The sequence below is a fragment of the Mustelus asterias genome, chromosome 11, assembly GCF_964213995.1.
Source record: "Mustelus asterias chromosome 11, sMusAst1.hap1.1, whole genome shotgun sequence".
Lineage (NCBI taxonomy): Eukaryota > Metazoa > Chordata > Chondrichthyes > Carcharhiniformes > Triakidae > Mustelus > Mustelus asterias.
Genome location: NC_135811.1, coordinates 10,477,795 through 10,503,749, shown reverse-complemented (window position 1 = coordinate 10,503,749; position 25,955 = coordinate 10,477,795). Strand labels below are relative to the sequence as shown.

The following is a 25,955-nucleotide window of genomic DNA, read 5'->3' as shown; positions in this document are numbered from 1 at the left end:
GAATGGGAGTTGGGAATGGCGTTGGGAATGGGGATGGGAGATATGGAATGGGGAACAGGATGGAGATGATATGAAAGGAAGGGAATGGGCAGGCGAGGGCTGTCATGGGAAGGGTGGAATGTTATAGCATGGGGATTTAAAGAAATAATTTTGCAATAAATTTACTAATTTCACCACAAATGTCCCACTAATAAATTCAGAAAGGAATGGACAAAGAACATCCAGCCCTCACAGCTCTTCTTGTTGTCTTGGTCTATGTTCGGGTCTCGCCCAGACCATCTGCATCTCCACCTTGCCTTTCCCAGAAGCTCTGTCACAGACCCTCCCACAGTTACCGCGTACGCATTAGACAACTTCTCTTAATATTGAGCTTTTAAATTCACCATACAATCCCCCTAACCCCCTCCCACTCCCTCATCTCCTGTGATAAATACCTCATGTATGTGGGATTATTTGAATTTATTCAAAAATAGAAGAGGCAAAAAAGAATGAAGTATTTTTTCCCCAGACAGGATGCTGCCTTATGAACTAATAATTGACAAATTTACAAGATGCTGAGGTGTCTTGACAGGTGGATGTGGAGAAGATGTTTCCTCTGGTGGGAGATTCTGAAATTAAATGTCGGCCATTTAAGAGAGAGATGAGGAGATTTTTTTTCTCCCTCAGAGGGCTGTGAGTCTTTGGAATTCTGTTCCTCAAAAGGCGGTGGAATCAGAATCTTTGAATATTTTTCAGGCAGAGGTAGATAGATTCTTGATAAGCAAGGGGGTGAAAGGTTATTGGGGGTAGGTGGGAATGTGAACTTAAGGCTGCAATCAGATGAACCCTGACATTATTGAATGGTGGAGCAGACTCGAGGGGCCGAGTGGCCTCCTGCTCCAAATTCGTATGTTCGTGTTGGCACTTTTCCATCTTGGGCGGCATGGTGGCACAGTGGTTAGCGCTGCTGCCTCACAGCGCCAGGGACCTGGGTTCGACTCCCGGCTTGGGTCACTCTGTGCGGAGTTTGCACGTTCTCCCCGTGTCTGCGTGGGTTTCCCCCGGGTGCTCCGGTTTCCTCCCACAGTCCAAAGATGTGCGGGTTAGTTGGATTAGCCATTGCTAAATTGCCCCTTAGTGTCAGGGAGACTAGCTAGGGTAAATGTATGGGGTTAGGGCCTGGGTGGGATTGTGGTTGGTGCATACTCGATGGGCTGAATGGCCTCCTTCTGCACTGTAGGATTCTCTGATTGGTGGAATCTTTCAACGTATAGCGTATATATCTGAGTCACAAGGATGGGTCGATACAGGGAAAAGATGAAGGCGGTATTTGCATTAATTGTTCTACATTGAATTTGGGAATTGGATAAAAACTCCACGGGGAAAAAAAGTTATAAGTTATGGGAAGTCGGACTAAAACAACTCTATCCAAGAGCTAATGTAGGCACAATAGTCCTCTGTACTGTATCATTCAATGATAGCTAAAAGACAACAACAAAAATATGGATAATTGGTAATGTTTAACGTAACTGTAATACTCCTGTCGCACAAGTTGCTTTCAGTACAATATGGAGTTTATGGAAGAGAGAAGTAGATTATTTAGTGAAGTTTCTCATTATCTGCAGTTCTCTCCCTATCTTTTCTGAAGATGCTAGCTACCCAGTAATGTAGCGACTCTCTGGTCAGTCACCCAGATTCCCCGGACGGCAAGTGTTCACAGGTTATTCAGCCATGAAGGAGATCGTAGCCATGTCTACATCGGTTGTCATCGATATATAACACACACACTTTCCAGCAGTGGCCAATGGACATGGGTTACACTGGCTGATTGACACAAACCCCAACCGCACCCCTCTTAACCTGCACACGCCTTGTCCCTACCCCTGCATGCCCCTAACTCAGGGGCACAGGGACCAGTTGTAGCAACCACCTAGCAGTGATTGAATGGAGATCAGCTAAGTCAGCACAGATTATCGATTGAAGTGGGAATGGCTCAGTTATGCACAGAGATGCTGCTTTGAGCCATTAAGACATCAGGAAAGTTGGTGGAAGCTAGCTTGCAAACATGGAAACACATTTCTTCCACTGACACAGACCAGACTAACAATAGGAAAGCAACTAATCGAGTGTTTTGAAGAGGTTGCTATGGAGATTTGAGTCTGATTGACACTAGCTGACTAGAAAAATAACTCTTTTGTACAGAAGATACCTTGAGGCATTGTCACTGTGAGATCCGGAGTCTAACACGCTGGCCAAACAGTGAACTTGCTGAAAATTGTCCCTTGAGTGGTTCTTCTTTTCAAACAAATGTCATTTGTTGGAACAAAGGGATTGCCGGAGTGTTTGAGCTGGTTAGTCATTCCTTGAAGTAGGCAACAATCTACAAGAAAGAGAAGATGGGTGGGTTCAGGGGGTGGAGAGGGGCGGGGGTGCGGGGCGGGGGGGGGGGAGCAGTGGTTTGCAGAGGAGAGAGGCATCACATTTTGACTTTTCAGTCAGGGACTTCTCAGGCCCTGCTTTCTTTCAGAGGATGTTCAGGCAGGAGCGCAGACAGTCAGCCGATATTGTTTAAAATATTGCTTCGGACAAGGTGGCAGGTCATCGACCTCTGGGCAGCATGGCTACCGGAACTTGCAACAGGCGGCGTTGGCATTCTTTACCACATAGAATCCGATGGAAAGAGGGGGAACCACCACAATTCTTCCGGCTCGTAGAGTTCTTGGTTTTAGTTCGGGAAATGTTTCATCGTCCACCATTACTAACGGCCGACCATTCAACTGCACAGTCCTAGGATAAAGCAAGACCAAGGGTTAGAGGGTCCTGTTCATGAAGATGTCTGTATGATGTAGTTTATCTACCTGTCAATAGTTAGACTGCCTTATAAAGTAAATAAAACCTTGCATTTATATCGGGCCTTTCATGACCACAAGACTTCCCAAAGTATAGTCACTGTTGATTTGATTTGATTTATTATTGTCACATGTATTAGTACGCAGTGAAAAGTATTGTTTCTTGCGCGCGATACTGACAAAGCATACCGTTCATAGAGTGCGTAGGGAAGAAGGAAAGTAGAGAGTGTAGAATATAGTGTTACAGTCATAGCTAGGGTGTAAAGAAAGATCGACTAAATATAATAAATCCATTTAAAAGTCTGATGGCAGCAGGGAAGAAACTGTTCTTGAGTTGCTTGGTACGTGTCCTCAGACTTTTGTATCTTTTTCTTGACGAAAGAAGGTGGAAGAGAGTATGTCCGGGTTGCATGGAGTCCTTCATTATGCTGTCTGCTTTTCCAAGGCAGCGGGAAGTGTACATGGAAGCAATGTAGGAGAGGCAAAAACCAATTTGCACACAGCAAACAGCCACAAACAGCACTGTGATAACGACCAGATAATCTATATTTTTTTTAAATGGTGTTGGCTGGGGGATAAATATTAGAACACAGAAAATAGAAGCAGGCGTAGGCCACCAGTCCCCTCAAGCCTGCACCGCCATTCAATTAGATGAAGTCACCAGAGAGAACACTTCTGATTTTCAAAATAGTGGCCATAAGAGGGGAGATAGAATCTCGGTTTGACATCCCATCTGAAAGGTAGCGCCTTCTGCAGTGTGGCACACCCTCAGTGCAGCACATTGGTGCCAGCCCAGATTTTGTGCTCAAGTTCTCTGGAGTGGGGTTTGAACCTTCGACCGACAGCCTCGGAGCTAGGAGTGCTACTGGTGGAGCCACAGCCAACACTTTCAGGTTGCACGAATACACCAATTCAGTGTCAGTAGGGCAAACACATCAAGACGCTGCAGAGGATGATGCAAAGCGAGGGTGGGTTGCCAGGAAGAATGGCTCCATTCAGAAGTTTGGATTAATTTAAGAGGCCGCCAGGTTCTGCAGTGAGAAGGTGATAGAGTTGTGCACACTTGAAGGATGAGAAAAATTGCCATTTTTATGTATGAACCAAACTTATGATTGAGGGCACAGTCTGTCAATAGGGTATTGGAACACACTGGCACATAAAGGTCGAGTATCCTTTATCTGGAATCCTCAGGGCTAATTGCATTTTGGATTTCAGATCATTTCAGTTTTCGGATACCACACACAAACCTATATTACAATAGCCTAAGCCAAGGCGAGCGAGGGTCTCGAAAGTAAATACAGTGGCAGGAAAAGTAAGATGTGTCGCTGAATAATAAATACATGGTAATAAGTTTCTATTTGACATCTTCATCATAAAAATCACAAGGTAAACATTGCAGACAAACAACTCGACACCCCGGTCGATGAGGTTAAAATAACAGGTGGTTTTTGGATGTGTTCAGTTTCAAATTTACGGAAAAAGGATTTCTCGACCTCCAACTTATGAGGGCAGAGACAGACTTTTTAACAGGGCCATAAACAAAACTTTGTAAGAGGAAGCACAGTGGTTAGCGTTGCTGCCTCACAGTACCAGGGACCCGGGTTCGATTCCCGGCTTGGGTCACTGTTTCTGTGGAATCTGTACATTCTCCCCGTGTCTGCGTGGGTTTCCTCCGGGTGCTCCGATTTCCTCCCACAGTCCAACTGACGTGCTGGTTTACCGGGTGCATTGGCCGTGCTAAATTCTCCCTCAGTGTACCCGATCAGGCACTGGTGTGTGGCGACTAGCGGATTTTCACAGTAACTTCATTGCAGTGTTAATGTAAGCCTTACTTGTGACACTAATAAATAAACTTTAAACTTTAATACTAGCACATGCGCTATCTGTTAGGACCTTTTTGCTCCATTATGGGAAACTTTTCCAAGACCTCCGGTATAGCTCCAATGTGGAAGTGTGTTTGGGAGATACAGGATAAATCAATCTGAGATGATTAACCCAGTTAAGCAAAACTCCACGCAGGGAATCTCATTTCAAACTATTCCCCCTTATCCTCAGCTGCCACTCAACTGACCTCGCTCCTAGTCTTTGGTGAACATTGACCATCTGTTAAATGGAATGTTGTCTGCGGCCATTTGCTCCGTTGAAAAATAAATTTAAAAAATTCTGAAGATCTGGCAAGGCAGCAAAGGAACATATAATCGGGTCAGGGGACAAGAAACTAAGCCAGTGGCAAAGAAAAACCAAAAGGGAGACGGCCAGCAGAGTCATAACATTGAAGGCAAGTTTCAGGAGAGAAAATAAATAAGAGTCAAAGAGGGGATAGGTAAATATACAGGGAGCAACTGTAGTCATAACACCTCAGAAGGCATTTAGGGAGCACCTCAGCTATTTCTTCTTCAAAGGCTTTTTATAGTGGAGCTTTACTAACTTTAAAGTTGATTCTGATCTACCACTTGATCAGAGAATTTCCTGTATGTATGGTAGGAATATACTACCAGCCTGCTAATCCAGAGGGCCCAGACAAATAACCCGGACAACATGAGTTCTCACCATGGCAACCTGAGAATTTAAATCCAGTTTTAAAGAATTGGAAATTGAACAACTGGTATTGGGATAACTGACCACGAACCTGCCAGATGTAAAATTCCATGTGATTTGCCTACATCCTGACCCAGCTTGGCCTACATATCATCCCCAGTTGTGGAGCAATGAGGCCTAGCAAGCCACTCAGTTATTCCAAACCACCCACTGCTACTTTCTCACGGCTGCTAAAGGTGGTCACTAAAGGTGGGGCTTGCCAGGGATGTCCACATCTTGAAGTTGAATTAAAATCTAAAATCCCACCCAAATTTCTCCAGAATCAAGTGGACCCAGAAATCGGGAGTATGGAGACGATTGTTTCCCATTGGATTCCGCCTCAGGGAAACATTTTTCTTTTCAAAATAGTACGCAATAGTGAATCTTCCTTCTTCCATCATGTTAACAATGATTGAAGATGGGAATGCAACTCTAAGCAATAATGTGAAACAGGCTACTCTGGGAGCTGTGCTATGGGATTCTGAGGTGCGCTGAGACAAAGGTGGTCCATCAGCTTGCTTCAGCTTCAGTCCTGAGTGGGTGGCTGAGGCTCCACACTTCCCACCAGGCAAGGGAATTTTCCTTTTACTCTCTGATAATGTAAATTGTGCCAACCTTCTCTTGTTGCAATCTTCTATAGCATGACTGTGAAATAATGTGTCCGTAGAATGCCCACATTGCAGAAGGAGGCCATTTGGCCCATTGAGTCTGCACTGATTCTCCGACATGATATCTTACCCAAGCCCTCTCACCATTAATACCCCCATCTACACATCTTTGGACACTAAGGGACACTTTAACATGGCCAATGCCCCCTAACTTACACATCTTGGGACACAAAGGGACAATTTAGTATGGCTAATCCTTCTAACCTTCACATCTTTGGTGTGTGGGAGGAAAGTGGAGCACCCGGAGGAAACCCACGCAGACACGTGGAGAATGTGCAAAGTCCACACAGACACACAGCCAAGGCTGGAATCGAACCTGGGTCCCTGGCGCTGTGAAGCAGCAGTGCTAACCACTATGCCACCGTGCCACCCTGCGTATCCCTGAGGTTCAGCAAAACGCATTAATCAGAAAACACATTTCCCGAAAAGATGTAAAGGTACAGAAGAGGAGGAAGGGGAGTAACGGTGATGATGGCGATTCTAAGTTGAGATCATTGTGCTTCAAAAATAAGTCAGACTCAATTTCTTTCTTCTGACACCCATCAAGTCACGCAAGGATGGAAGTTTTACCATTTCACTCACTGGGCAATCTCAGGTCAGGTATAACGGAGCTAGACTCAGATTAACATCTATCCAGTAATGTATGTGTAGGGGCCATTGAAATTTCCATGGCTGATCTGGGCTTTTATTGGGTAAGGACATTAAGGGATAGGTATCAAAGGCAATAAATGGATCTGAGGAACAGGCCAGCCATGATCAGACTGGAATATTAAACAACCTTGAGGGAATAAGTGGCTTATATCTGATCCTCCACTTCCTGTTCAGAGGTGCCTAAGGGAAGAAAAAACGATGCCAAGTCAAAGAAGGAAATACTTGGGAGGGTTGATCAAAAGCTTGTTCAAAGGGGTTCCAAAGGAGAAGAAGGGGGTGTTGCAGACAGCAGCGGCTAGATGAATGAAGTTACAACTACAAGAGTCAGATAAAAAGAGATGGTGATACCCAGTAAGCCAATTAGAGGAATGCAATGTTTGAGGGAGAGGAAGTTGCCATTCTTGAAGCAGCTGCAGAGGGAGGGAGGGATTGGAACATGAGGATAGAAAATCTTCAATTTGGAGGAGCTGGCAGAACCACCTTGGGGTTGGCTCAGTGGCACAGTGCTACCTCGCAGTGCCAGGGATCCGGGTTCAATTCCGGCCTTGGGTCACTGTCTGTGTGGAGTTTGCACGTTCTCCCCATGTCTGCGTGGGTTTCCTCCGGGTGCTCCGGTTTCCTCCCACAGTCCGAAAGACGTGCTGGTTAGATGCATTGGCCGTGCTAAATTCTCCCTCAGTGTACCCGAGCACACCGGAGTGTGGGGACTCGGGGATTTTCACAGTAACTTCATTGCAGTGTTAATGTAAGCCAACATATGAGACTAATAAATAAACTTAATCAGGAACCAATGCAGGTCAGTGATTAACGAGGGGTGATGAGTGAGAAGGATGTGGTGCAGGATGGGGGTTTATGGAGTACAGTGGTGGGGAGGCAATCTAAGGGAATATTGGGACAATCAAGTCAGGATCTGACAGAGGCACGGATGAAAGTTGAACATCAGATTGGCTGGGGCAGGAGCAGAGGCAGCAAGAGGCAGTCTCTGTGATAGAGATCACCCCTGGTCAGAAACGCAATTTAGAATCAAACAGGAGAGCACGGGTCGTGAATCAGCAGCTTTGATCACTTCTCTCATCACTCCTTATGTGGCTTAGTGTCAAACTGTGTTGCATAAAGCTCCTGTGAAGCGCTTTTACTGTGTGAAAGCGGCTATATAAATGCAAGTTATTGTTGTTAAGATGAATCAGTGGCAAGCACGGTGGCACAGTGGTTAGCACTGCTGCCTCACAGCGCCAGGGACTCAGGTTCGATTCCGGTTTAGGTCACTGTCTGTGCGGAGTCTGCACATTCTCCCCGTGGTCTGCGTGAGTTTCCTCCGGGTGCTCTGATTTCCTCCTACAGCCCAAAGATGTGCGGGTTAGGTTGATTGGCCAGGCTAAATTGACCCTAGTGTTAGGGGGATTAGCAGGGTAAATGTGCGGGGTTGCGGGAAATGGGTGGGATTGTGGTCAGTGGAGCCTCGATGGGCCGAATGGCCTCCTTCTGAATTATTGGGATTCTATGATTCTATGCAAGATGAGGAGGAATTTCTTCAGCCAGAGAGAGTGGTGAATCTGTGGAAGTCTTTGCCGCAGAAGGCTGTGGAGGCTGGGTCATTGAGTGTCTTTAAGACAGAGATAGATAGGTGCTTGATTAATAAGGGGATCAGGGGTTATGGGGGAAAGACAGGAGAATGGGGGTGAGAAAAATATCAGCCACGATTGAATGGGGGAGCAGACTCGATGGGCTGAGTGGCCTAATTCTGCTCCTATGTCTTATGGTCTTACGATAGGTTTTTTTAGTTCACCAACGTTGCTACTTTCTCACTGGGTAAGAGAATACTGTGACATTATTTATAATAAAACGGAATTAACGTGGCAAGGTGGGGAGACTGTTCAAGTAATACTTGGCAATCACTGTTTAACAGCTGGGTATGTATTTGTCCAATTTATTTATTGGGCAGTGGAAGAATCGGATGTTTTATTAATCCCATGGGTTGTGTAAAGTGCTGAGTTTTGAAGGGACAAGCAAGGCCATATGGTGATAATTTAATAATAATTTCACTGTTATTTACTTAGGATGAAGGGAAAGCGGTTAATATAATAAGCTCATCAGTTGCTAAGAGATGCAAAGAATTTGGAAAACCTTTGTGTTAACCACTCCACTAGTTCACTTTGTCCAGAAGGTCTCTGTTTATAATCACAGAATTCGCTCAGTGCAGAAGGAGGCCATTCGACCCTTTGAGCCTGCAACCCCACCTATTTACCCTGCTAGTCCCCCTGACACTAAGGGGCATGACTAATCCACCTGACCTGCACATCTTGACAGTGTGGGAGGAAACCGGAGCACCCGGAGGAAACCCACGCAGACACTGTGAGAACATGCAGACTCCACACAGACAGTCACCCAAGGCCAGAACTGAACCCGTGTCCCTGGCGCTGTGAGGCAGCAGTGCTAACCACTGTGCCACCCTGCCAGGGCTGTGATGGTGGGCATTCACACACCAACTGAACTGGGAGTGAAAAGCTCCTGTTTACTTTCAGGTTGGTAGCTGATTGGTGCTGGCCGCTCCCGGAGGCTTGGAGGAGTTTGGAAGCAATTGATGCTATTCTGTCACAATTTATAGCATTAACTGTGGATTCAAGTCCCAGTCTAGAGACTCAAGGTTGACATTCCTGTGCAGTACTGGGAATGCTGCCCTGTCAAAGGTGCTGCGTTGTTAAGTTTGTTCTCACTGGAACGACAGAGGTTGAAGGGTGACCTGGTAGAGGTTTACAAAATTATGAGTGGCGTGGACAGAGTGGATAGTCAGGTGCTTTTTCCTAGGGTCGAAAAGCCAAGTACTAGGGGACATAGGTTTAAGGTGGGTGGGGAAAACTTTAGAGGAGATGTGTGCGACAAACTATTTACACAGAGGGTGGTGAATGTCTGGAACGCGCTGCCCGGGGAGGTGGTGGGAGCAGGTACGATAGCGGCATTTAAGGGGCATCTAGATGAAGTAAGAAGTTTAACAACACCAGGTTAAAGTCCAACAGGTTTATTTGGTAGCTACCAGTTGGACTTTAACCTGGTGTTGTTAAACTTCTTACCGTGTTTACCCCAGTCCAACGCCGGCATCTCCACATCACATCTAGATGAATACATGAATAGGATGGGAATGGAAGGATACGGACTCGGTAAGTGCATAGGGTTTTAGTTAAGCTGGGCATCATGATTGGCGCAGACTTGGAGGGTTGAAGGGCCTGTTCCTGTGCTGTGCTTTTCTTTGTTCTTTGTTCTTAGTCCAAAGATGTGCGGGTTAGGTTGATTGGCCAGGTTAAAAATTGCCCCTTAGAGTCCTGAGATGCGTAGGTTAGAGGGATTAGTGGGTAAATATGTGGGGTTGGGCCTGGGTGGGATTGTGGTCGGCGCAGACTCGATGGGCCGAATGGCCTCCTTCTGCACTGTAGGGTTTCTATGATTTCTATGATTTCTATGAGATGTTAAAACAAAGCCTCACCTGCTCTCTAAGGTGGACATAAGAGATCCCAGGACATTGTAATCCAAGAGGAACAGGTCAGTTCTATCTGGTATTCTCGTTAATTATCCCTCAACCTATGAGTCGCAGAATATGTGGCAGTTATCACATTGTTGTTTCTTTTTCTCTGGGTGAAAGAGTCAATTACTTGGGGGCACAGGTTTAAGGTGCGAAGGGCAAGGTTTAAAGGAGATGTACGAGGCAAGTTTTTTACACAGAGGGTGGTGGGTGCCTGGAACTCGCTGCCGGGGGAGGTAGTGGAAGCAGATACAATAGTGACTTTTAAGGGGTGTCTGGATAAATACATGGATAGGATGGGAATAGAGGGATACGGTCCCCGGAAGGGTAGGGGGTTTTAGTTCAGTCGGGCAGCATGGTCGGTGCAGGCCTGGAGGGCCGAAGGGCCTGTTACTGTGCTGTAATTTTCTTTGTTCTTTGTTTACTGTGTACAAATTGGCTGCAATTTTTTCCAACTTCATTGGCTGTCAAGTGCTTTGGGATGTTTGGAGCTTTAGAAGGTTAGCCATTAAGGAAGTTTGAAATGCAAATCTTTTTCTGTCCAGTGACAAAATATTTCGGTAAGTTTGGGAATGATCACTAAAATTCCCACTATTATCCCCCCGGAGGGACATTGAATTTCAATTCTCTTCCCCCCCCGCCTAGTTATATTCTACTCTCCCCCTCTGAGTGCGGAATAACAGGAGATTGCGTTTACACTGCAGTTGGCACTCTGTCAGGTAATGAGTGGGTGAGGAGGCAGGACATTCAATAGTTTAGATGGATTCAGTGTTGATTCTGTTTACATGTGGTCCGTCCGTGAGCCCTTCAATGTCTCATGTTTGACCCCCTGACCTGTTGCCAGCTAACTAATTTCAGTTAGGGCTGTTGTCAAGGTTGGGCTTTATTGTCCCAGATTTTAGAGAGAGGATGAAACATCAGCTATAATTCTGTAAACCACTGAGATGGAGAATCTGGTGAACTGATGTGACGACAATAATCTCTCCCTCAACGTCAGTAAAACAAAGGAGATTGTCATCGACTTCAGGAAGCGTAGTGGAGAACATGCCCCTGTCTACATCAACGGGGACAAAGTAGAAATGGTCGAGAGCTTCAAGTTTCTAGGTGTCCAGATCACCAACAACATGTCCTGGTCCCTCCATGCCGACACCTCTACTTTCTCAGGAGGCTAAGGAAATTTGTCATGTCAGCTACAACTCTCACCAACTTTTACAGATGCACCATAGAAAGCATTCTTTCTGGTTGTATCACAGCTTAGTATGACTCCTGCTCTGCCCAAGACCGCAAGAAACTACAAAGGGTTGTGAACGAAACCCAGTCCATCACACAAACCAGCCTCCCATCCATTGACTCTGTCTACACTTCCCGCTGCCTTGGTAAAGCAGCCAGTATAATCAAGGACCCCACGCACCCCGGACATTCTCTCTTCCACCTTCTTCCATCGGGAAAAAGATACAAAAGTCTGAGGTCGCGTACCAACCGACTCAAGAACAGCTTCTTCCCTGCTGCCATCGGACTTTTGAATGGACCTACCTCGCATTAAGTTGATCTTTCTCTACACCCTAGCTATGACTGTAACACTACATTCTGCACACTCTTTTTCCTTCTCCATGAACGGTATGCTTTGTCTGTATAGCGCGCAAGAAACAATACTTTTACTGTATACTAATACATGTAACAATAATAAATCAAATCAAATTCTCACTCCTCTTTCAAAGGCTGAAGGAAACTGAGCATCTCTTTATTGGAAAAGAGAAAAGGGACCTTGACCCAGGTCTGGGAAGTTAAAGAGGGTAAGATTATACATGCTGGTTGGCTTTCTGTTCTAAACTTGTTACTTCATTGTCAAGTGTGACATGAACCAAACGTTCCATCTCCGCAATGGAATGGAAAGTACTCCCTGGAGATACCTGGCCTGTAACAATGTATTTGGAAAGGGAGATTGGAGAAGGAAATGGTGAAAGGGTGGGGGGAATGGGGGAAATACAGGATTGAACTGAAAACGCAGCGCCAGGGACCCAGGTTTGTTTCCCGGCTTGGGTCACTGCCTGTGTGAAGTCTGCACGTTCTCCCTGTGTCTGCGTGGGTTTCCTCCGGGTGCCCCAGTTTCCTCCCACAGTCCGAAAGACGTGCTGGTTAGGTGCATTGTCCGTGCTAAATTCTCCCTCAGTGTACCTGAACAGGCGCCGCAGTGTGACGACTCGGGGATTTTCACACTGACTTTGTGGCAGTGTTAATGTAAGCTTACTTGTGACAATAATAAATGAAGTAAAGAGCCCGCATGGGCTACAATGGATTGAAGGACCTTCCAAGTTGCAACCTCCAGGCTTATGACTCTGTAGGTTGTGAATATTGGGCAAGGAGAGGATACAGAAGCATGACCAATGAGTTCCAAATGGGCTGGTGCCAATTAACACCCACAACAAACAACGTTTTCCAGTTCCTGAGTCTTTCATTTCTGCCTCAACATCCCACGAGCATGCGGTTAACAGAATTAAAGACAGCAACTGAATATTAATGTGTGATACTGTTGATGTGTAGGCTACATCTAAGTCTCCAACCACCCCATAGGGAGCTTTACAATCTTCTTTGAACATTAACCCACCACCAATTTCCTCACATCCTGGTTCAAGTGTGTTGGGTCGATGTGTGGTGGGATTCTATGGCTGTCCTCAGGCAGGGTACCCCTCTTCCTCTGCAAGTCTGCATTGTGTTAGACATCTGTTTACTCTCAATGGCATCACAATGAACCAGATTGTGTCCTCTGTTATACCAACATCCTTGGGCTGGGTAAGACGTCTCACAACACCAGGTTAAAGTCCAACAGGTTTATTTGGAATCACGAGCTTTCGGAGTGCTGCTCCTTCATCAGGTCAGTTGACTCACCTGATGAAGGAGTGGCGCTCCAAAAGCTCGTGATTCCAAATAAACCTATTGGACTTTAAGCTGGTGTTGTGAGACTTCTTACTTTGCCCACTCCAGTCCAACGCTGACATCTCCACATCATCCTTGGGCTGGGGAGGAGAGTCATTCCAGGTTCCTTCGGAGAGTCGGTGCAGACTCAAAGGGCCAAATGGTCTCCTTAGAGTCACAGAGGTTTACAGCATGGAAACAGGCCCTTCAGCCCAACTTGTCCATGCCGCCCTTTTTTTTACCACTAAGCTAGTCCCAATTGCCCGCATTTGGCCCATATCCCTCTATACCCATCTTACCCATGTAACTGTCTAAATGCTTTTTAAAAGACAAAATTGGAGCCGCCTCTACTACTACCTCTGGCAGCTTGTTCCAGACATTCACCACTCTCTGTGTGAAAACATTGCCCCTCTGAACCCTTTTGTATCTCCCCTCTCACCTTAAACCTATGCCCTCTAGTTTTAGATTCCCCTACCTTTGGGAAAAAATGTTGACTATCTAGCTGATCTATGCTCCTCATTATTTTATAGACCTCTTTAAGACCACCCCTCAGCCTCCTACGCTCCAGAGAAAAAAGTTCCAGTCTATCCAGCATCTTCTTAGAACTCAAACCTTTTGCACTGTAGTGATTCTATGGTTCTAGGGATTCTATAGCTCTTGCAACTAATGTTTATATTCTATGGGACCTGGGCATCGCTGGCTCGGCCAGCATTTATTGCCCATCTCTAATTGCCCTTGAGAAGGTGGTGGTGAGCTGGCTTCTTAAACTGCTGCAGTTTATGTGGTGTAGGTACATCCACAGTGCTGTTAGGTAGGGAGTTCCAAGATTTTGATCCAGCGACAGCGAAGGAACGACGATATAGTTCCAAGTCAGAACGGTGTGTCTTGCAGGGGAAATTGCAGATGGTGAGTGTACCCTTGTGGCTGCCGCCCTTATGCTTCTAAGCAGTAGAAGCCGCAGGGTTGGGAGGTGCTTTTGAAGGGGAATTGCTGTGGTGTCTCCTGTAGATTGTACACACTGCTCCCAGTCTGAGTGTTTAAGTTAGTGGATGGCGTGCCGACCAGCAGATTGCTTTGTTCTCGATGACGTCAAGCTTGCTGAGTGTTTGGAGCTGCATTCAGCCAGGCAGGTGGAGAGTATTGCACCCCTGACTTGTGCCTTGTAGATGGACAGGCTTTGGGGAGTCAGGAGGTGAGTTACTTGCCTCACAATCCCCAGCTTCTGACTGATTGCTCTCCAGTGACCTCTACTGGAGAGTGTGTGTGTGAACAGCAGAGCTGAATGTGGCTCCTCTGTGATGCCTCCAGAACTTTCCGGCAGGATCTCGGTTCAGAAATGGCTTTGCCGAGGGCACCACTAGCTATGATTGAGGTGTCTACATAATTTTAACTGGCTGAGGTGGATACGATGGTGCTAACACTGAACTTGAGGATGGTTATACATATTCCATTATATACAGAACCTGGAAATGGAAGGATGCCGCACAAATTAATCGTCACTGGATTGGTCTTCAGGACTGGAGACTGGCTTGACTCACCATTCGGCCCCTCTACCAGGTACTGGTCATTCCAAAGCTGTTGGTTCAGGCTGAGAAATGAAGGGAAGTCGGCAGAGCTGATTGCTTCACCCAGTTCAGTGCCATAACTTCAAGTGTTGTGCCATGAGCCTCATCCGCCTGACTAGCTGGAGGGAAGGATCAGCCATGGGAGATGGCCCTGTGGTGAACTGCTTCACCTGATCATCAATGGCTGCCTCCAGTACATGGGGGGAGGTCACTGATGTGTCAACAACAACTTGCATTTATATCGTGCTTTTCACATTATAGAACATGGGTGGATTGGCCAGCTAAATTGCCCCATAGCGTCAGGGGAATTAGTAGAGAAAATACACGGGGTAATGGGGATAGGGTTTGCGTGGGATTGTTGCAAGCTCGACGGGCCAAATGGCCTCCTTCTGCACTGTAGAAATTCTATGATTCTAACATCCCAAGATGCTTCATCCAGTACTGGACAGGCCAAACAACAAAAGCTTGATCTAAGAGGTATGGCCAGAATTCTCCGACCTTGTCCCCGGCTGGGATTTTCCAGTCCCGCTGCAATGGGTGGAGTTTTGGCTGAGTGCCGAATTCTCCATTCTCTATTCCCGGTGGCGGGGTGTGCGAGAGCAGAGAGTTCCAGCCTAGGTCTTCAAAATTGTAACGAATGAGTGGAAGATGGCAAGATTTAGGGAGGGAATTCCAGGCAGCTGGAAGCATCACCACAAAAGGTGGAGTGATGATTGTCGGGAGTGCCAAAGGGCCAGAGTTGATCTGAAGGGTTGTGGGGTGGAGGAGGAATACAAAGATGAGGCAAGGCCACGGAGGGATCTGAGCGTAAGGATGAGAATCTGAAATGTGAGACATTGCCAATGACTGGAGGCTGACAATGATGGGGGGGTGAAGGAGATTTGCAGAATCATAAAGCCCTGGATCAAACCTGTGAACGGTCTTGCAACTGATCCCCTGTCCAAGGCAAACTGGTCAATCAGGAGAATTCTGCGAGTTTGGTTCTGCGCTAGTTTGCAGTTAAGTATGAGGGGAAAGTGCTTTGCAATATTTTTAACTGCACAAACTGAAGTCTATAAGTCAACTTAACAGGGGCAGCTTTCATGAAAATCCATAGTATTGGCTGTTCTTTATACATACTATTATTTAAATGGTAAAAAATTGCAGCATGCTGCTGTGCAGAGGGACCTGGGTGTCCTTGTGCAGGAATCTCAAGGAGTTGGTTTGCAGGTGCAGCAGGTAATTAAGAAGGCAAATGGAATTTTGTCCTGTATAAGGTGTATAAGGTGCTGGTGAGGCCACGCCTGGAGTACTGTGTACGGTTTTGGTCTCCTTACTTGAGAAAGGATATACTGGCACTGGAGGGGGTGCAGAGGAGATTCACTAGGCTGATTCCGGAGTTGAGAGGGTTGGCTTATGAGGAGAGATTGAGTAGACTGGGGCTGTACTCATTGGAATTCAGAAGAATGAGAGGAGATCTTATAGAAACATATAAGATTATGAAGGGAATAGATAAGATAGAAGCAGGGAAGTTGTTTCCACTGGCGGGTGAAACTAGAACTATGGGCCATAGCCTCAAAATAAGGGGAAACAGATTTAGGACTGAGTTGAGGAGGAACTTCTTCACACAAAGTGTTGTGAATCTGTGGAATTCCCTGCCCAGTAAAGCAGTTAAGGCTACCTCATTGAATGTTTTTAAGGCAAGGATAGATAAATGTTTGAACAGTAAAAGAATTAAGGGTTATGGTGAGCGGGCGGGTAAGTGGAGCTGAGTCCATGAAAAGATCAGCCATGATCTTATTGAATGGCGGAGCAGGCTCGAGGGGCCAGATGGCCTACTCCTGCTCCTAGTTCTTATGTTCTTATACTGTTGGTTAATTCGGCATGCTTGGTTTCATCGGTCAGAACATTGAATACGGGAGTTGGGACGTCTTGTTGAAGTTGTACAAGACGTTGGTAAGGCCACACTTGGAATACTGTGCGCAATTCTGGTCACCCTATTACAGAAAAGATATTATTAAACTAGAAAGAGTGCAGAAAAGATTTACCAGGATGCTACCAGGACTTGGTGGATTGAGTTATAAGGAGAGGCTGGATAGACTGGGACTTTTTTCTCTGGAGAGTAGGAGGCTGAGGGGTGATCTTATTGAGGTCTAGAAAATAATGAGGGGCATAGATCAGCTAGATAGTCAATATCTTTTCCCAAAGGTAGGGGAATCTAAAACTAGAGGGCATAGGTTTAAGGTGAGAGGAGAGAGATACAAAAGTGTCCAGAGGGGCACGTTTTTCACACAGAGGGTGGTGAGTGTCTGGAACAAGCTGCCAGAGGTAGTAGTAGAAGCGGGTACAATTTTATCTTTTAAAAGCATTTAGATAGTTACATGGGTACGATGGGTACAGAGGGATATGGGCCAAATGCGGGCAATTAGGATTAGTTTATGGGTTTTTTTAAAAAAAAGGCGGCATGGACAAGTTGGGCCGAAGGGCCTGTTTCCATGCTGTAAACCTCTATGACTCTATAAGTCAGGTGTTTCATGTCAGAGGTAGTAGTAGAGGCGGGTACCATTTTGTCTTTTAAAAAGCATTTAGACAGTTACATGGGTGAGATGGGTATAGAGGGATATGGGCCAAATGCGGGTAATTGGGACTAGCTTAGTGGTAAAAACTGGGCGGCACGGACAAGTTGGACCTGTTTCCATGCTGTAAACCTCTGTGACTCTATAAGACTGGCATTTACGTCAAATGTACAGCCCAGGAGAAAGCTATTCTGCCCATATGACCCATGTCACTGTTAATGGCCCATACGTCCCATGTCTTACCATGGGCTGTAGCTATCCTTTCTTCTTCAGCTGTGTCTCCAGCTTTTCATTAATTGCATGTATGCTATTCATCTCAACCAATCCTTGTGGTACTGAGTTCCACATCCTAACCGCTCTCTGAGACAAGAGGTTTCTCCCAAGTTGCTTATTGGATTTATTAGTGACTCCCTTATTCTTATGACTCTTAGTTTTGGTCTCCCTCCCCACAACTCCCCTCCACCACCAACCGCCCCGCCCCCCCCCCCCCCACCCACCCCCACCCCCCCACAATTAGAGGTGTCTTTTCTACCTTTATCTCATGCATCCCTTCAGAATTTTAAAGCCCTCCATCAGGTCACCTTTGCTTTTCTAGAAGAAGTCACCCCAGCCAGTTCAGTCTTTCCTGATAGTGAGAGCCTCGCAGTTCTTGTATCATCATTGCAAATATAAAGCTATTTATGATTTCAGGATGTCTCAAAGTGCTTTATAGTCAATGAAGTACCTTCAAAATATTGTTGGAAACGTGACAGCCTATTGTGCACAGCAAGATCCCGCAAATATCCATGTGATAAATGCCCAGATCATCTTTTCTTTGTGATGTTGGTTGAGGGGGAAACATTGTGAGGCAGCAGTGCTAACCACTGTGCTACCATGCCACCCTGAATAGAAACATAGAAACATAGAAGATAGGAGCAGGAGGAGGCCATTTGGTCCTTCGAGCCGGCTCCGCCATTCGTCACGATCATGGCTGATTGTCCAACTCAATAGCCTAATCCTGCTTTCTCCCCATAACCTTTGATCCCATTCGCCCCAAGTGCTATATCCAGCCGCCTCTTGAATACATTCAATGTTTTGGCATCAACTACTTCCTGTAGTAATGCATTCCACAGGCTCACCACTCTTTGGGAGAAGAAATGTCTCCTCATCTCTGTCCTAAATGGTCTACCCCGAATCCTCAGTCTGTGACCCCTGGTTCTGGACTCCCCCACCATCGGGAACATCCTCTCTGCATCTACCCTGTCTAGTCCTGTTAGAATTTTATAAGTCTCTTTGAGATTCCCCCCTCATTCGTCTGAACTCCAGCGGAAACAATCCTAACCTCGTCAATTTCTCCTCATAATCAGTCCCGCCATCCCCGGAATCAGCCCGGTAAACCTTCGCTGCACTCCCTTGAGAACAAGAACATCCTTCCTCAGAAAAGGAACTGCACACAATACTCTAGATGTGGCCTCACCAAGGCCCTGTATAATTGCAACAACACATCCCTGCTCCTGTACTCGAAACCTCTCGCAATGAAGGCCAGCATCCCGTTTGCCTTCTTTACCGCCTGCTGCACCTCCATGCCTACTGGTGCACAGGGATACCCAAGTCCCGTTGCACACTCCTCTCTCCCAATTTACAGCCATTCGAGTCGTAATCTGCCTTCTTGTTTTTGCTTCCAAAGTGAATAATCTCACATTTATCCAAATTATACTGCATCTGCCATTGATTAGCCCACTCACCCAACCTGTCCAGATCATTCTGAAGAATCTCTGCATCCTCGTTACAGTTCACCCTCCCACCCAACTTGGCATCATCTGTAAACCTTGAGATGTTACATTTTGTTCCCTCATCTAAATCTTCTGTCTTTTCTTGCTCATGAAACTCCTGAGTTTATCAACAGCACGTACTTTCAATATCCAGATATTGTGGTGAGGCAATTCTAAAAACCAATGAATGTGATGATACATAGTCAATAGTCTATGGTAAAAATCTACTGAGGCTTTCCAAAGCATTAGGAGCAGAGTAGGCACATTGCGGGAGGTGGAGGATAGAGCAACAAGTCTGGAAACGGATTGAACTAAGAGGGAAGAGTGGAGAAGCTCTTCAGTTTAAAAAGAACAAGGTTAGAGGGCAACTCATTTAGATTTTCAGTGGCATAAATTAGGCAAACCCAGGATATTACTTCAAGCTGAGTCAGGTCAGTCGGATATGAAATTTAAATTGGCAAAGGTAAATTTAAAACCAAACTGTTTTTACTTAAAGGCTGATTTATATATGTTGGGAATTATCTTTTTTTCCCATTTATTCTTTCACAGGATGCGGGCATCGCTGGCAAGGCCAGCATTTGTTGCCCATCCTTAATTGCTCTTGAACTGAATGTCTCACTCGGCCATTTCAGAGGGCAGTTAAGAGTCAACCACATTGCTGTGGCTCTGGAGTCACATGTAGGCCAGACCAGGTAAGGACGGCAGATTTCCTTCCCTAAAGGACATTCGTGAACCAGATGGGCCTTTATGAGAATTGACAATCATTTTGTGGTTGCCTTCTACTGAGACAAACTTCTAACTTCTGATTTTATTTTCCGATTAGTTGAACTTGAATTCCATCAGCTGTCATGGTGGGATTTGAACCCATCATCCTCAGAGTATTAGGCGTGTCTATTAGATGACGAGTCCAGCTTCATTATCCCGACACCATCATTTCCCTTGGCAAGGCAGTGGGTTACAAAACTGGCAGTGGATCTTGGCCTCAGTGGAATGGATCATGACTGCACTCGGAGTTGAGGTCTGAGTTATGAGTGTCAGGACCGGACTGGGTCTGCTGGAAGCTAGTTAGAAAAAGAAGAGAAACTTGCATTTATCTAGTGCCTTTCCTGGCCATGGGATTTCTCAAAGTCCTTCACAGCCAATTGAGTCCTTTTGATAAAAGCAAAATACCGTGGATGCTGGAAATCTGAAACAAAAACAGAAATCGAAGAACAGAAAATTGTCTGTGTTTATCCCCAGGTTTAACAGTATTTTGCTTTTATTATTTTGTAGGACAGATCAGGTAGAGAAGGCGAAGGCCTACTGGCATTACCACTAGACGATTAATCCAGGAACTCAGCTAATGTTCTGGGGACCCGGGTTCGAATCCCACCACAGCAGATGGTGGAATTTGAATTCAATAAAAAAGATCTGGAATTAAGAATCTATTGATGACCATGAAACCATTGTAGATTGTCAGAAAAGCCCATCAGGTTCACTAATGTTCTTTAGGGAAGGAAATCTGCTGTCCTTACCCGGTCTGGCCTACATGTGAGTCCAGAGCCACAGCAATGTGGTTGACTCTCAACTGCCCTCCAAGGGCAACTAGGGATGGGCAATAAATGCTGGCCACCCAGTGATGCCCATGTCCCATGAATGAATAACATAAAAAGGTATGGACGACAGATTTACTTTCCTAAAGGAAAGTGAATGAACTGGATGGGTTTTTTATGACAATGGTTTCATGGTCGTTATTAAACTTTTAATTCCAGATTTTTACTGAATTCAAATTTCATCATCTGTCGTGTCCCCAGAACACTCTGGTCCAATGATAATCCCACTAGGCCCATCTCCCCCAGCAAGCAGTGACCCCATCCCAAGTTAAAGAGAGAAAGGGGTTAACAGGGGCAGACAGAGAAGAGCTTGTTCCATTGAAGCTCTCCAGACAGCTCATAAGCTTATAACTGATTCCAATGGATTTATACACAAAACTCTTCATATCTGAAGTTAAGTGAAAGCAGCTGTGAGAAAGATAACATTATTCTTTGTTATTTATCATGAATAACAATCTGGTGAATTGTTTAAACTCAATCTCATTCACAGTTGGAACTGAGATCTGTTTAAGCCTCTCAAGATGATGTGGGTTGATGCGTTTCTTCTCAAAATAAATATCTTAAGCTGCTAAAACCCCAGTCCAGCAGAAAACCAGGCCAAGTGGCCTCGCTGCTCACAGTCCAGGAAATTGATTATTGATCAGCTTGAGATCGCCAGCTCCAAAGGAAACTCACGGCAGAAACAGTGCATCGGGTGATGGGTTGTTACCCCGAGCCTGGAATACTGACTGGATAAAGCCTGGCTCAGAGAGAGACCACTTTGCAAATACTCACTGAGTAATGTGGGGCATGCTGCCACAGGGAAAGGTTAAGGTGACGAACAACTTGGAGGCATTTAAGGGAAAGCTAAATAAGGTGACACGGGGCAAAAGAATCGAAGGTAAGGTGAAATTGGATAAAGCTCTTGTGGAACATAAATGGACCAGATGGGCTGAATGGCCTGTTTCTGTGCTGTACTCTGAGGTTAGGCTGTTGTACACTTCATCATGCCAAAGTTAGAAGTGACAAGTTAACCATAAAGCTCACAGGAATAGCAAGATGGCATTAAACTGTCCATCTCTTTCCTTCACTTCTTCCAGCCCCCTTGTTTTCTTTCTCTGCTTCTCTCTTGGTGTTGTCCCTTTATTCAAAACAGCAAAAGTGAAATGGGCAATCAGTTTGTACTCAGCGAAGTCCCACAGCCCCGAGACAAACAAACAGATAATCCACTTTCGTGATGTTGGCAAGATTGTCAACACTTGTCAAGGCAAGATTGCGAGCACTAATCCAAGGCTGCTACACGGAGCCTAATCTTCCTGTCTCTGGATCGCTGGAGATCAGATGTATGATCGAAGATGCGCCTCCGAACTCTGCGGAAGTCCTGGTGCGCTGACCTACATGGGAATTAGCCAGAAAGTCTGAACTTCCGATGGGTAACTCGTCCACTCCCTGGAACCTCCGACCCTGAGTTCAATCCAGAGTCTTCAGATAGTTCCAATGTACTTAACTGGAAAGTTACCCAGAAAATAATTGACAAATTAGAACCTAGTCTAACTCTTGGGTAACTACAAAGCCAACCCCAATCAGTCACACTGAATGCCCCTCCCCCACCAACTAACCCCATCAAACCCCCTGAATACCCCCTGACTACCATATGCCCACCCGACTACACCCCCGAGCACACCAACCCTTGACCACCTGCCTACCCCTCCCAACCACGCTGCACTCCGGACAACCTTCAATCAGACCTGACTAACCCCCACGTCCCCAACTCCTCCACCGCACCACCCAGCTTTAACCCCCCCGACTGACCAGACCTGACTAACCCCAACCTGATTACCCCTCCCAACCTGATCCATCTACTCCTGACCCCCCCTCACATACCTCTCCAGCTCACAACCTACCCCCTCACCCACCTACCCACTCACTCTTCATCCACTCACCCATTCACTCACCCAACTGGGGGACACTGTGGTGTAGTGGCAGTGTCATCCAGAGACCCATGTTAACGACCCTGGGGACATGGGTTTGAATCCCACCGAGTCTCAACCTAGCAACCAGGAAGGAAACTCTTGTTGATTGTTGCAAAAGCCCATCTAGTTCACTTATGCACCTTAAGGGAAGGAAATCTGCCTTCCTTATCTGGCCTGGCCTACACGTGACTCCAGACCCTTGGTTGACTGCTAACTGCTCTCTGAAATGGCCAAGCAATCCACTTGGGGTTCAAGGAGAATTTGAGATTGGGAACAACCGCTGGCCTTCCAACCACGCTCACATCGCATGGATAGAGAAATAAAGAACAAAGAAAAAAAGTCCAATCACGAACAGGAAACCTATCATACCACAGTTAGTGCTGTACAAGGAGGCTTGGCCTTTCTTCCCTTGGCTCTACTCGGCTTCGATGGAATTCCCTGAGGGATGCATTTCTGGAAAAGCCGGGCTCGGAAGCAGCGTCAAGCTGGGTGAACATCCGAGTGAAGTGCCAGTCCGGCTGTTGTTTGGGCAGCATGGGCAAGGTGGGCCGAAGAGCCTGTTTCCATGCTGTAACTCTCCAGAACTCTATGATCCTCAGAAAATTCTGGCCATTCTGTAATTTGCTCCGATCTTGCTGTGCGGTGTAATGTTACCCCAGCTGAGAAAATAGTTCGCCTCCGGCAGAAGCTGCCCAGGTGATACGTTGGGGTGGCACGGTGGTACAATGGTTAGCACTGCTGCCTCACAGCGCTAGGGACCCGGGTTCAATTCCGCACTGTTTGTGTGGAGTTTGCACGTTCTCCCCATGTCTGCATGGGTTTTCTCCGGGTGCTCCGGTTTCCTCCCACAGTCCGAATGACGTGCTGGTTAGGTGCATTGGCCATGCTAAATTCTCCCTCAGTGTACCCGAACAGGCGCCGGAGTGTGGCGGCTAGGGGATTTTCAGAGTAACTTAATTGAAGTGTTAATGTAAGCCTACTTTTGACACTAATCAATAAACTTCAACTTCTCAAACAAAAACAGAAAATGCTGGAAAATCTCAGCCAGATTGACAGCATCTGTGGAGAGAGAATAGAGCCAACATTTTGAGTCCAGATGGCTGGTCATCAGAGCTAAACTTCTGGTGTGCTCTGCCTCTTCACTTTCCATCCCAGGAGAAAAAAGCATCTTTGTATTGACATTGAGCTGGGACAGTAGTGGGTTCAAACTCAGGGCCTGGTGCTTTTGTTACTCAGTGTGATAAAACATTGGTGCAGCTCAACATTATTCAGACAACGTTGCTACATTAAAGACTATATAAATGTCAGTCGTTGGAGACAAGAACCTGGCTGCTTCAGGCAGTGTCAGGGTGGGCAGGGATCTGTTTCGGCTCAAGGACATGAAGATAGGCGAGAGGAGCCATGGTTGGAGTATGGAAGGAAGCTGGGCTGGTCTTGATGGAATTAAGGGAAGGAACAGACCTGGATGTGGGCCTCTTCAGGGAGGCTAGAGACACCAAGGAAGAGAAGCAGAGTGGAAGATGTGAAGGTCAGTTTGGAAGCACAGGAATCAAAGCGATGCCTGGAGTTCAGAAGTGCCCTGGGGACTATGGGAATGGAGAGAGAAAGAGGCAACTATCAGACAGGAGAGGTGACTTTATTTTCTAACAATCTGTTGGTTAAAAGAGATCACTGGTTAATGTGGGTTAATGTTAATACCATTTACACATTCCGATCTTTTAATGAACGCTATTAGCACCATTTTTAGTCTTTACCATCACTCACTTTATCTTTTTGTCTATGCCATCCTTATCAATTACTGCCTCTCACTCCCCCCCATCCTCACAGTATAAATCTTGCCCTATTTTCCTGGTCTTTAGCGCTGACAAAGGGTAATCTAGACTCAAAATGTTAGCTCTATTCTCTCTCCACAGATGCTGTCAGACCTGCTGAGATTTTCCAGCTTTTTCTGTTTTTGTTTCAGATTCCAGCATAGAAATCATAGAAATCATAGAAACCCTACAGTGCAGAAGGAGGCTATTCGGCCCATCGAGTCTGCACCGACCACAATCCCACCCAGGCCCTACCCCAGTTTCTCTACATATTTACACACTAATCCCTCTAACCTACGCATCTCAGGACTCTAAGGGGCAATCTTTAGCACGGCCAATCAACCTAACCCGCACATCTTCAGTATTTTGCCTTTATCGCTGGTTAATGTGGATGGATGTTAGAATCTCTTTGTTGATGTAATGGAAGTAAGGCCTGTGTATCATCTTTTATGTATGGCTCGAGGCAAACAGTCGATGTTCGAGATTGGCTTCAGATTAGTTGTGCCTCTTAAAATAAAGTTCTTTTATCCAATAAACCAAACTGACTGTAGACATCCACAATTTCAATGATCGTTAACTGACCTTTGCTGTGACTGTCAGTAATCCAAACTAACTCGAACCAAGTTTGCAACTGGGAAATAAGTTTAAAGTTTATTTATTATTGTCACAAGTAGGCTTACATTAACACTGCAATGAAGTTAGTGTGAAAATCCCCTAGTCGCCACACTCCGCCACCTGTTCGGGTACACTGAGGGAGAATTTAGCATGGCCAATGCACCTAACCAGCACGTCTTTTGGACTGTGGGAGGGAACCGGAGCACCCGGAGGAAACCCATGCAGACACGGGGAGAATGTGCAAACTCCACACAGACAGTAAGAAGTCTCACAACACCAGGTTAAAGTCCAACAGGTTTATTTGGAAATCACGAGCTTTCGGAGCGCTGTTCCTTCATCACACTTTAACCTGGTGTTGTGAGACTTCTTACTGTGCCCATCCCAGTCTAACTACGGCATCTCCACCTCATGTCCACACAGACAGTGGCCCAAGGCCGGAATTGAACCTGGGTCTTTGGCGCTGTGAGGCAGCAGTGCTAACCACTGTGCGACCGTGCTGCCCTATCGATGATATTAATAATATCGATGATATCTAAACCATTATATCTAATGGTTGAATCTTCAAATCGGCCAGTGTTTGAGAACATTGATAAAAATGTGAGAACCAGAAAAGATCAAACTTCTCGTTCGGTCAGGTGTGAAAAGGAAACAAGCCACAAGATGGGAGGGAGCAGATTGCTGTGAAGCTGGAATATTTGTGATTTAGTGACGGTTAGTATCTTGTGGTGCAGTGGGTAGAGTCCCGACTGGGTAACGTCTCTGCCTCAAGCTCCGGGTTCGAGTCCCGCTCCAGGACCTGATGAAAGTGCATTCATAACGTGGCCAAACAGGTTTGGTATCAACCTACAAACCCTTCCAAACACACACCAATGGCAGGGATTTGGAGCAGGAGAGATGCCTGCTCAGCCATGTGCTGGACAGAACATTGGAGACTCTACCGTCACTGTCCATAGCTCCAGGCGA

General features: G+C 46.1%; 1 protein-coding gene across 1 annotated transcript in view; it reads right to left on the bottom strand.

Annotated features, from left to right (window-relative positions):
- Window positions 1-427: 427 nt before the first annotated feature.
- Window positions 428-25,955, bottom strand: part of hpse2 (heparanase 2) — a 333,459-nt gene continuing 307,931 nt past the window's right edge. The window contains exon 12 of the mRNA XM_078223121.1: window positions 428-2,766. Coding sequence (XP_078079247.1) covers window positions 2,601-2,766 — 166 coding nt within the window. The 3' untranslated portion in view covers window positions 428-2,600. The remainder of the gene's footprint in view (window positions 2,767-25,955) is intronic.